At 40.6% G+C, this 12,846-nt stretch overlaps 1 protein-coding gene across 1 annotated transcript in view; it reads right to left on the minus strand.

Moving 5' to 3' along the window:
- Positions 1 to 277: 277 nt before the first annotated feature.
- SIK2 (salt-inducible kinase 2) overlaps positions 278 to 12,846 on the minus strand; it is a 55,583-nt gene continuing 43,014 nt past the window's right edge. Inside the window, exons 10-16 of the mRNA XM_009329567.1 lie at positions 12,628 to 12,792; positions 9,124 to 9,352; positions 8,060 to 8,344; positions 7,715 to 7,878; positions 6,538 to 6,654; positions 5,773 to 5,864; positions 278 to 4,180 (exon numbers count right to left, since the gene is read on the minus strand). Coding sequence (XP_009327842.1) covers positions 3,592 to 4,180; positions 5,773 to 5,864; positions 6,538 to 6,654; positions 7,715 to 7,878; positions 8,060 to 8,344; positions 9,124 to 9,352; positions 12,628 to 12,792 — 1,641 coding nt within the window. The 3' untranslated portion in view covers positions 278 to 3,591. The remainder of the gene's footprint in view (positions 4,181 to 5,772; positions 5,865 to 6,537; positions 6,655 to 7,714; positions 7,879 to 8,059; positions 8,345 to 9,123; positions 9,353 to 12,627; positions 12,793 to 12,846) is intronic.

Raw genomic sequence — 12,846 nt, forward strand, 5'->3', positions numbered from 1 at the left:
GACATTCCATGGCATAGCAGGCAGTAAAGAAATGCAGCTTTTTTTCTGAAGCTATTGGACTGCTTTGTCCATTCATATTTGCCATCAAAAGTCAGTGGTATTAACTACCCCAAATATGTCAAAATGACAGGAAGCAAACTTCAATCTACAAAATCCAGCCTTTGCAGTAGACATTAATTTTCTTGTTTGTCCTTTGTGGCTTGGTGCCTCAGAGAGAAAGTAACCTCAATATAATACATAAAGAGGTTGCTAAGAACACAAGAGTGGCAGGGGCTGCGCTTTAGCTCACTAGATATTTAAAAATGAAATGCACATATTCTTTATTTTGTATTAATACACTGTAATTGCTTTACAGAGTCCAGCATATCAGTTGCATGTAAATACTACAGATGAACTTGCCAAACTGGAGCTCACAAAACTAGTGCATTTATCCCAAAGCAGAGACTAAACCCTCTAACTCCTTAAAAAAATACATTAAAGAACATACCACACACACACATATTGCACTTTTCTCCATATGAAATTTTTACCCCATATACATCACACCAAAGTCTCTTCAAAGGAGTCTGTAATATAAGATAATAAAGCTAATAATTACTCTAACAGTAGTGTACACGGTTCTCTAATGTTAGACATAACAGATTTGAACACAAAAGCCACTTCAGAGTAGTACGAAGTGGTGCCCAATGGATACTCTGCCGTATTAGAAGGCATTAGAAGCCTTTTATTCTAATTGGCTTAAAGGAACTTACATGAAACATTAAATATGCTTTTGGTTGAGGGGAAAAGTCAGTCTAAACTACATTTAAAAAACACTGTAGCTTCCCCCTTACCAGCACTGCAAAGCTCAATTGAGCTTAGACTAGTTGGCACATCCTGATAAATGAACTGCAGAACTCAAGAACAGATTTATTTTTATCTTTGAGTCCTGAAATGTACAGTATCCTGGAGTTGGATGGGGAAGGAAGTGGTTATAGTTATGGCAGTAACCCAGCTCCTGGAGCAGAACTGGACCTGTCTCCATAGGTGTTGCGTGTCCTGTTAGCAGTTTTTGCCACATAGTTCCTTGAGTGCTTGATCAGATATTAAAATTCCAGAAGGTGTTTATTATACTGTGGGGTAGGGAAGAAGGAATGAAAGGACAGGACTCTGCCTCTTTTTCTTTTTTTGCAGTAGTGAAATGCCTGGTCTGTTATGCTGCAGTATTTGTCAAGCTGTTTCCTTTCCCTTTGTTAGTCACTTAAGGTGTCACAGGGGTTTCTGTGTTCCATAGCTATTTACTGTGTCAGGTGAGTTTCCTTTTGAAGGGAAACCACACAATAAAAACCTTTTCTTTCTCCTCTCAGCTATTTAAACTAGAGTTTTCTAGCCCTCTTTATCTTGCATCACATAAGTAGCGTATGGATGTGATCCCTGTTCTTTAAACTCTCCTTTGCTGATGCCTTGAGAATCACTGATACCAGAGGTAGAAGCTGAGCACTTATGGAATTGGTCCAGTTGTGCAGCTGGACTCAAATCAGAGCAGGCTACATAGCAACAGGAGTTGCGTCTCTAATTGTAGTATACAGGAAGCAAGGTGCCCTCTGTCAGCTGTTAAACCCTTCCCTCCTTCACACAGCCTACAATGCAGTGACTGAAGTCCCACTATTCCATGTTAAAACGCAGTCTTATTGCTGTAAATGCTGTCTCATTTATCCACCTTTCTAGTGAAGGAAAAGAGAGCAGCTTTGAGAACGCCTTTCTAGCTTGGTAGGATCTGTGATTTGACAAATATGGAAGAACCAACATACCTGAAGTACTTTTGTTTGTTTGTTTGTTTCTTCCTTCTGCTACCTGTTCAACCCATTCCATTTAAGTGACCACATGCCCTGAATACCCAAACTTTGAGTTTGGTGACTACACCCTCATTATTTGTAGTATCAAAGACCTTAGCTCACCAAACTTTCCAGCAAACAGTGGTGTTTTCTACATATGTGATCAGCACAGTTTCTCTGCCATTCTTTGTGCTTTAATGAATCTGCAATTGTGCTTAATGTTTGCTCAGAAAAGGGCTAAACTTTCTAGCTGTGAGCCTCATTTGTCTATCATTCTGTAATGTCCCACAATACTTAAAGGCTAGAGACAAAACCCAAACTAGACACCTAAACTTTCTGCAGATTCCTAAACAATCCTCTATGACTTGCATTTCATGACTGAAAGTTCTGGAGACACAACTGCTTGTTGAGTTTAGTATTTCTTGAAATGGTTGATACATCAACAGTTCACGATGCTAAATATTGCTGTAATACTTTCAATGTTATATATACACGAGCAATCAAAACACTAAGAAAGTTAAACACTATGTTCCACATGGTGGAACGTGTGCTCTGAAGGGACTTTGGCTATAGCAAGGATATAAATGGAGTATTGTCTACTTTCTTCAGAAAAAAGCATATAGGCTGATAAAGAACTGAAAAAGGCACAGCACTATCACTTCACAGGGGTTTTTTTTTTAAGCTCATTGTTTTTATCCTTAAGTTCTAAAACCCTAAGTAATTGTCCAAATATACAAAGCTCAATAAACCACCAGCAACACATACTGCAAATTCAAAACACAGTTTGTTTGCTCGTTTTTAAAATGCGACGGAAGGACAGATGGATCCTTTCCAGTGATTGGAACTTCTCCAAAACAGAGCCCTCCACAAAGGCCTGCCTGCAAAAAGGGTTGATTTCAAAAGCCACCCAGGTGGATTTTTTTTTTAATGCCATTGGCTGCAGCTCTTGATTTTTCTCATAGTACTTCTTACCTTCATTCTCTCCATTAGCTAATCCTTTATCCTTTAGTATTCTGATCCCCACCCAGAGGACTCTACAAACCACTGTGGTGCCCCATGTCAGTTCCAGGTATCTTTTGACAAAATCAAGATGTCACTTAGAAGAGATCCAGAAGCTTCCTTTAGTGGACAGTTAAGAGTTCCTTGGCAGGCTTGGGAAATACTGTTTATTTGCTAGCAGGAGGAAGTGGAGGCTGCCTGAGATGCCTGGTGATCTCGGAGACTTACCATGGAGTAGTTCCAGATCAACAGCTTAACCAGCAAATTGGATGCAAAAGTGCAACTTTCCTTTAATTCCACCTCATGCTACTGTTTCAAGAGTAGTATTACAGTTGCCATCAGCGCAGACCCAAATCTACCCTGAATTTCAATGAAAACTATTGCTTTTATTGCCAAGAAGTACAATACAATGTGCACTCATTCTCATTTCTCCAAGTGAATGTTAGATGAATGCTGACACACTCCCCATTTTTTTTTTTAGAAGGGGCTATTTCCTTCCTCTAAAATTCACTTTTTTTGCCTCCTCCTGTGCAAACTAGTTCTTTGTGGGATTAAACTGCACTATCTATTCTCTAGCCCCTTCCACCAGCAAGAGGAACTAGTGGCCAAATGCTTCTTGCCACCTCCTGCTTTTTTTCCAGTCAGGTGGATTTTTAGTTCCCCTGTTAATTCAAGGGTTGAAAAGTTACCATGAACTTTGGGCTAGGAACAAAAAACAAAAATTCACATGCTTCTCCATTTGTCCTGTCTTCCACTCTCATGTTAGTCACTCCATGTATTAATTCACCAGGACATAGCCACTGTGCTGGGGATCTACAGTCTCCATCATTTCACAATCAAAGAGTCCAGGCAATTCTGAGAGGGTTAATGCATCATAATTTGACTGGGACTCATGAGATGCTGAGCTGCTCTGGCTGTCAGGCAATGCTACACTGCTCTGTTGTGCTGGGTCCATGGAATATTGGCACTGGTCTGGGTAGTCTGGCTCAGAAGAGGTGACAACAGGCAATTCACAAGTCTGATATGAATATGGTAAGGACTGTGGCGGCTGCTGCACCTGAACTGGTGATGACAACCGTGATGAGCTGGTGATCTGGGAGGGTGGCAGTGGATCCAGCTGTACCTTCTGGTATTGACCGAGGAAGGGGTCGTATTGCATTTGTTCTGAGGAAGGCTCCATCACAGGGCTCAGAGGCTGCTGCAAGCTGAACTGGGTTGATTGCTGCTGCTGCTGTTGTTGCTCCTCCCCCCGGCATGAAAGTGGCAGTTGACTTGACCTTGGGTATGAGCTCTCAGCTATTTGCATCTGGTTAAAATAGGCCTGCAGCTGGGACTGCTTCTGGAGAAAGAGTCGCTTCTGATGCAGCCTGAATCAAGGACATAAACAGCAATTATTTTCACCTTTTGAAGTGTTAAGGCACTAGCATGAGTCCTGCATGCTAGTCACTCAAACAGTTCCAGCAGGCAGTGAAATACAGAACTGGGAAATTCACGGGCAATCTTATTTATTAAATTTTACAGCAGACCAGAATCTTCACCTTTCAGCAGATGTGCAGAGGCTGAGTTTGTAGACCTTTTGATAACCTTTTTAATCGCCTAGTGAATTTTTCCTGTGCAATTAAGTTAACCGCATGCATTGTTTAATTTCATTTGCTAAGAATAAGATGTACTGTGTTTGTATTTTAAGCCTGCTATTCACTGCTCTGTAGAACTTGGGAGCTGAAGACAAGTTATCACGGGCTACTAATGGAAATGAACAGTCTCCTTCCCCCCCATATTCTTTTTCTCTGAACTGCACTGCTCCCTATGAACTTTTATGAAACTCCATGATTTTGACTCTTTACAAACAGTAAGAATTTACAAAACAATGCAAGGTTATAGCTACCTTTAACAAATTCCTGTGATGCAACAAAGTGGAGGTCTCCTGCCAGCCAGTTACCAAAGCATGCAGAAATAGGAAACCTACTACTGACACAGCCGACAGCGTTCAGAAAATGAATCTATTGCTTCCCAGCTTATTTCTCTATGCAGACCTCCTATTCTTAAAGTAGTACACCAAGCTGCTCTCAATACTGTTAGTTAGGCTCTTGATCAGGATTAATCAACTCTACAGTGGTCAGGAGTGGCCATAAGCTATAAAGAATTACTGATTGCATGCTTTCTTGAAATAAGTAGTATTTTTATATCTCTGTTCCTCAGTCTTTTTGTTCTAGACAGCATGTAGCTAGGTTGTTATTTTCCTTTCTCTTTCTGCGAGAGTAACTGTCTTTAACATCTATCTTGCTTACTTGTTTGATGATTACCAAATGATGAGCTCATAAAGAGCTTACAGCCCTTTAACTTGGCAATTAAAATCTTGTCTGCTATAATATAGTTATAAGGGGACACATCAAATCTATTCACTCTTTACTGTAACTTTTTCAGAGGAGTGTCACTTCTAAACTGATCTTATATGACAAGAAAAAGTTGATTTACTTTACTGTAAAATTATTGGGTCATAGGAATGAGACAGGAAATACCTAAATGACTGCAGGGCTTCCCAGCAGGCAGAAATACACAATCCATGTTTTGACTTATGAGAAATACTGAAAATATGTAGGTTATAAACAGTGGGTGGTTGCGAGGATGAGGGTGAAATTAAGTACAACAATGTAAGTAATAGGGTAGCTTCCTCCTATGCTTCTATACGCCCATTAGCACTAAATGAAGCATGCAGTTATTTGCAGTTTACCTGCACCCTAGTAGTGTTAGCTGATAAAGAGCTCATAGCACAGAAATTTATAAACACGTGGCAGGACTGTTGTCTCTCTTTTAAACGGAGGACTGTGTCCTTATAGATGTTTAAGTGAAGCTTTCCTTTTTCAAAGACTTTCTAAAGGGACAAAGATTGTTCCAGTTCTTTTATTACTCTTGAGGCTAAGAATAAATAACTTATCTGCATAGTTTGGAAGCTTCTTACCTGTGCTCCTGTAACTGCTGTTCCAGACTCCGGGGCAATTCTTTGCAGTATAACTGGCAAGTATTCTGAGCTTTTGATAGTAGAGTGGGTTTCTGCAAGAAAACCAGCGCTGTTTTAAATTGCATCTGATTTAACGTATTAGTCCAGAAAGCAAGTGAAAAACGATTGTCTACCCTTATGACAGTGTAACTGCCCAGCTCCATTTCAGAAGCTGTCAGTAGAGCTACTATCTAAAACCACAGCCACTATTTGCTTAGTGGCTTCTAACCCTTAGACAAATAATATCTTCGCATGATAGATTGTACCATGAAAAACCATAGAAAGATTTCTTCCCAAGTGAAAGAGAAGCTGCAAGCTGGAAAAAAAAGTTTATGAACTAAAGCTATATGAAAATTGGTTTTAAAAAAGAAAAGGGGGGGGTGAGAAACAGTAAGCCCCAGGGGGTCAGAAGTGGCTCCTCAGATGCTGATACACAACCTTTCTGGGATGCAACACAGATAACAGGTATTCACTAGCAGTTGCTTCAAATTGCTTTAATAACACTATACAGTAACAGACTGAGTAGGAAAACAGCAGTAATGTAGTATACTTTTTACATAATTAGGGTCAGTGTCTGACGAAAGAAAAATACAGCATAATTTCAAATTCAGCTGTTCTCTGCTAATTTAGCCTTTGACTGATATTCCTGAGTAATAAGATCTAAAAGGCTAGTCTGCTGTGTAGTAACAGCAGCTGGTTTAATCCAGTGGAGGGGAGGTATGGTACCTGGAGCCTGTGTTGTAAGTACTGTGTCTCTAAGCTCTGCCGTCTGGATAATAATGGGGGATGTGCACCATTAGGGAAAGCAGATGCAGCTTCCTGCTGCTGCTGAGATGCTTCCTCCTGCAGAGAGAAGAGGAACAAGTTTCATCCCCAGAAAAGGCTTTTCTGCCTCAACCCTTTCTTTAAGGATTTCCCCTGATAGAGGTTTCATAGTTGCCATATGGACTGGTCTCTGGTGTCACTCACCACTTTCACTGCATGGTGAGGAGCCTAAATTACAAAGTTTTGAACTATCTGTGCTGCAAAGTGGCAAAGGCTTACATCTGTAACTAAAATTATATTATATATAATGTATTTTCTGACTTGCCCTCTGAAATAGTAAACATACAGGGTTAGAAAACTGTCCAAACTCTGAATGTGCTTTTGTGCAGCTCTCATTTCACAGCTTCAAAACGGAAGGCGAAAAGCTTTCAACAGTGGTGGAAAGGATACGCACAGAGTAGGCATCTGTAGGAAGCTGGAGAGTGCTGACATGGGAGGGGAGTGAATTGTTGTCAAGAGAATACCATGAGCACTGCAGTGAGTTTACATCAAGTGAGAGAGTCTTGTGAAAACATTACAACTTTGTGGTTGTCAGAACTGAAGTTTTCCAGCAGTCAGAAAGTAACAGCTAGAGCTTTAAAAATAGCAGGCTTCATCTGGAACATTAGGTGCTTGTGTACTTCTTAGCCATTTTATTCCTGGGGTTTAACAGAAACTTATTGTGACCTGTTCCATTTGAAACAATTAACTAGGGAGCTGGTAGAAGCTATTTAGCATTTCACTACGCAAATCAGGCTAACCGTTATCACTCGGCTTTTGCACTTCTTACAGTTATACCAGACTAACTCCAGCAGGGAAAGATGTCACCAGGCTTTGTTAAATCCAAAACATCGTTCAGATTAAAAGCAATAATGAGATGTTGGATTCAGAAAGCTAACAAGGCCATCTCACTGACACCATAAGGATGGTAAAGGCTAGCCTGCAAATGCCCATTCTCTATTCTGCAGATGATGGAAAGAAGGAGGGGGAACTTTCTGTAAACTAGCTCTTCTCAGATCTCCAGAACACCTTATCCTCTCCTTATCTGTCCCAACGCATTAACACCTGAAAGATAGAGCTTGATTTCTGATTTAAGTACCTGCGGTGGACTATTAATGAGGTCCTGCAACTGGGTGGCAGTTGATGTCAGAGAATGTTCTTCTTCTGATCCCATCTGCTCATACAGCAACTGGACTTTGTTCAGTTCCAGGATTCCTTTGGTTCGTGCCAGATTCTGGAGGTGCTGTCTAAATGCTACAATTCCTGGAGAAGAGTTGAGCAAAACCCTTGTCAGAAAAATCAGTTAATTTGTATCTGGTTAGCACAGCAAATGTGAGATAAGATGAGTAACAACCAAGTCACAAGGTGGCTTGGTGCTTCTGTGTATAGAGTACATTTACTACCACATCTAGGTATAATGTGTCATGATGATGACTATAATTACCTTGTGTGAGGGATGTGTCAGAAGCTCTGCGCCCCTCTCGGAAACTGACAGGAGAGCGGTTGTGGGTCTCTCGCTTTTGGGAGGTGAGTGCTTGCATGGCTGGATTGGCAGGTCTCAGACCTATGAAAGGTGTTGTCATTCTGGGTGCTTGTTGGTTAGTTAGCACCATTTCTTTCAAGGAAGGGGTGTCTCCCAGGAATTTAATATCTCTCTGAATGGATCCCATGTCGTACTCTGAATCAATGCTACCTAGAGATGAGTTTTCATCCAATGAGTAGACTTTCCCTGTGACAAAAACCAAAAGCCAGAATAAAAGGAAAGTGCAGCAGTAATTTAGCAAAGCAAAGGAATTGCCACAGGCTTAAGCTGTTCCTGCCAACAGTGACTGTCTTAGAGGAAGTGAAACAAAAAAAAAAAATCAAGTTTCGTAAAGTAATTGTAATTTAACACTTGCAGTACCGTAATGGGGATTTGCTACTGGTTTTTACATTATCGCAGCAATAAGACGCTACACAGATGATGGTCACTGGCTTGGTTGGAGAGCATTCAGTGTGTGTGTGGTTTTGTTTGTGTTTTGTTGTGGGGGGTTTTTTTGTTTGTTTTTTCCCCACAGACAATCCTGACAAGACTGTAGCCTGAGCTGAAAGGCTTGGTCATCTTGCTGGTTTTGGAATACCTGAGAATCCAGAGGTTTTTGTTTCCCCACTGTCCTCCTTTGCCAGTACATCTTTAGGGGATGAATGATTTGGGGACATGTAGTTATGTAAAAAAAGAACAAGCCAACTCCCCAGACTTTACCCATTGCTATTGGGGTTGTACATGACTGTAGCCAGCTGTATATTTGCTGCTTTGGTTTTATACTGTCTGTACAGCCGGTTTTGGGGTGTTTTGTTGTGGATTTTTTTTTTCCCCTTTGGCCTTTATAGGAAATGCTAAGTAACAAAACCAAGAAACTGTCTTGTGCGTGTTGCTCTTAAAACCTAAGTGTTTTTCATCCTGGGCTTATTAGATTGAGTGCTGAGAGCAGGATATGAGCTTTGAGATGTCCATGCTAACTTCTGTACCTGTGCCTGGCATCATCACCAGCTGATTGGTAACTTCTGCCAGAGTGTGACGTCGCTTCCCACAGCGAGCTGCTTGGAGGGCTGCAAATGCCTGTGCAGGGTCATCTTCTGACTCTCCTTCTGTCTCTATTCCTTCATCAATAGAAGTTTCCATCATGCTGGTAGGCAGTGATTGGCATCCTTTCCTAATCACCACAGGAGGTACAGGATCTAGCAGGCAGCCATTTACCTAAATGGCACAAGGAGAAGATGGACAGCTTTCAATTATGTGCACACAGCATCACCCCAAAGTGTAAGAAATCTCTGCCTATCATGTCAACTGAAGGCACCCTGGATATGTGTGAACCTCCCTATAATCTACTCAGGCAAGTAAGACTTGTTAAGAATTGTACATAACAAATCCCTCCAGGTAGGATCACCACTGACATTCTCTTAGTAGTCAACTCCCTAAATCTAAATACTCTTGTTTCCACAGTACTATGTTCTCCAGGGCTGCTTTTTTTTTTTAGAGAGTTATTAAAAACCTTTGCCAGCTTAGTCACAAATATAAAATATTTATGGAATGTACAATATAGTAAGGGGAAACAATACCTACTGTGCTCATTTATCATGCTCAGATAAGCACTATGAAAAAATAGTCTTGTATTTAATTGTGCAGCATTCTTGCAGAGCTGCAGAGATGTGTTCAAGAATAATACAGTAAATACACCCTTTCCAGCAAAAGTCCATTTGATTCATGGTACTCCTCTGCAAACAAAGGTTGCCTAGAGAGGCTGTGCAATCCCTCTCCTTGGATTCACTCAACTTGGTAAAGCTCTGAGCAACCTCACCTAGCTTTGAAGTTAGACCTGCTTTTAGCAGGAGGTTGGACTGGAGGGCCTTTAGAGGTGAAATAGTCCTAGGATTTTAATTCCGTTTTTATTCTCCAAATCATTTTGTCCTGACTTGTCTTCTCTACCTTAACTAATTCTTTGCCATATGCAACTACTTGGGTTTTGAGGACCATGGCCTGCATGTCATGCAGTTTTGGGGTGGGTATTCTGTTCTGTAATACCTTAGAAGCTCTAATTAGTGTCCTGTTGCACAAGTCACTCCTACTGTTTTGGTAGGATCAGGTTGGGTAAAACATGGATGAAACAACACACTCGTTTAGCAGAAAACTTGGCACTGCTACAGGTGATTTTATGTAAAACTGTCGATGAACCATTTCTGAATTTTCTTCAAAGTTCTTGGGCATTTTGAAAACAAGCGTGTTTGGAAAAGAAGCTTCACTGCATTAACAGCAGCTGTTAACAAATGGTCTTGCAAGCAGACTATATGGTAGTACTCTAGGAAAATATTTAAAGCAGTATCAAGAAATAGCTGTGAGTATTTTGAGCGTCAGTAAAAAGATAATGCTTGCACAGGAAAATTCTGGATCTGCTGCCCCTATTTTAATTTAATGGATTAAGCTTTAAGCTTAATTTCTTGCACACCTTACTTTCCATTTGTGACTTTCCCATTCAAATGCCTTCTACTGGTCTGGCAGCAAAAGCACTGGAAAGACTATTTAGTGAACTGCTAGAAAGGAAAAAGAGAACCGATACCATGTGGGCAGTTGGCTCTCTGCAGTTTACCATGGCACATGGATCAGAGCTTGGAAATCTTTAGCAGACATGTTCTATAATACTTAAGACACCGAATATTCCCAAGTCAATTGTGATTTCACACCTCACTGTAGTCACCATTTGTTGGTCTACTCTGGCCAAATTGCATCTATAAAAGCAAAGGGGGATGCAAAATAAAATTTGAAATGTTAATTTCCAAGTGTCTTTGAACTGCTTTTTGCTTTCCAGCTGTAAGAGACCACACAAGGAGTTACTTAAAACAGTGATGAGAACCAGGGCCACACTCTTAGTGTTGGTAACTAACCAGTAAGTGAGCAATAAAAGCTTCAAAATGGCAAGCATGAAATCAAAGCCCTAGCTGACAGCAGGCAAAATAAAATATGCTGAAATTAAAGTTATATTGTGATATGAGAGAGAATAACAAGAGTTTCATGAGAATAATGTACTTCATAAATGTAATTTTTTTAAGCTATTTCCCCTTCCTCACACGGGAGTTAGCAGTAGAGCATTTGTATTTCACTCATTCTTTGCTACCCTGCAGAGTATTGTCACAGACTTCAAAGTTGCACGGCAAAACGGATCAGACTGTAGCTCCCTTCAGAGAGTTAAGCTGTAACCATACATTTGTAAGGCTGTGGAGCGGTCACGTTCTATTAGTTGAGTTCAGTTAAGTCTGTTAACTGTGGAGGTGTGGAAAGCCTACACAAAGTCTTCCAGTCTGATTACAGGAAACAAAACCCGAGATGGAGCTGCAATTTTCACATGGTCTCTAGTGAAGATTTTACAGGCATTCCTAGTTACAGAAATGGACTAGCTGAGAACTGCTACAACCTATTTGAGATGCTGCAGTTCTAATAGTTTTTGACAGTCAGAAGGTCCTGCTGGCTATTTACCATTCAACAAAACATTAACAAAAATGTAACTCTTTTGGCTAGCTTATTATGAAATTGGCAGAGATACGGAATTTTAAGTGCATGGTATTTTAATTGCTTTAGCTGGCAATGGAAGCTTACGGTTAAGGTTCCGTTATACCTTCCTGTTCTCATTTGTCTGAATTTTTGGATGAATAGCTGAGTAGGTTACTCTAGATACTCAGCAGTGAACCCTTTGTATTAGAAGCTATATATGAAGAGTCTTCAGGGCTCTTAAAAATATATTTGAGAAGCAGGGGAAAAAAAAAAAAACCACTCTTGTAGGTTGATTTTTCTCTTACAAATGACAGTGTGATAAGATTGGAATGTAAGCAAAGAACACGAGGCAGATTAGTGATCAAAAAGAAGACACAGCTGTTGAAAGTTATATGCAAGACAGAAGTAGGAAAAGAATCTGGAATACCTAGAACTCTGACGCTCAGAGAATACTGAAGTTTAGGGAAACAGGCACAATGTGTTTTGTCCAGCTAGTACAAGAAATGTACAAATCAAGTGTTTAGATACTAAAGGTCTTTGTATTTGACTTCTTGTCTATCCTGAGAGCTTACCTAGGAATGAGAACTTGCCAGAGGGAGACCAGAGTTTTGGGGACAGCATATGCTTAAGAGTAAGTGCTTGGGAGCAGGCTGAGAAGATTGGGTCTTTGAGGAAAAGGCTACTGAAAGCAGAGAGAAGCAGCAGCGTTCTCCAGCTCGGCTACCAGCAAGTGCCAAGACACAGGAGGCGTACTAAGGTCAATGAAGTGACATTAGTTTGGATTAGCAAATGCTCTGGCCCTGACTCCACAGTGCTTTGTGCTAGGATGATGAACTCCACCCTGTCGAAGAAACTGATCTTCAATTAATTATTGAAGAGCTACAGCTACTACCACTAGCTGTGCTTTTACTAGGCAGTAATATAAAAGGCAACAATCTTTTAGCCGTAACCATTTTTTGACAAAACAGTAGGGTGATTTTAAGATGTACCTTTGGTGTCTCAACTCTTTCTTCCTCCATAAAAGCTGTCTCTCCCTGGCAGCTGGATGGAGGGAATGAAAAGGCTTCTGCTCCTGAAGCTGAGGGAAGGCCTGGAGACTGCAACAACCTTGCATTTTGTGAATGCAAGTTAACTGAGGGTACCACAGCTTGTGCCTAAAAAAGATTTTAAGAACTCCAAAATGGGAACAATTTTAGGTAGAAAACAAC

The sequence above is a fragment of the Pygoscelis adeliae genome, unplaced genomic scaffold (assembly GCF_000699105.1).
Source record: "Pygoscelis adeliae isolate BGI_AS28 unplaced genomic scaffold, ASM69910v1 Scaffold268, whole genome shotgun sequence".
Classification (NCBI taxonomy): domain Eukaryota; kingdom Metazoa; phylum Chordata; class Aves; order Sphenisciformes; family Spheniscidae; genus Pygoscelis; species Pygoscelis adeliae.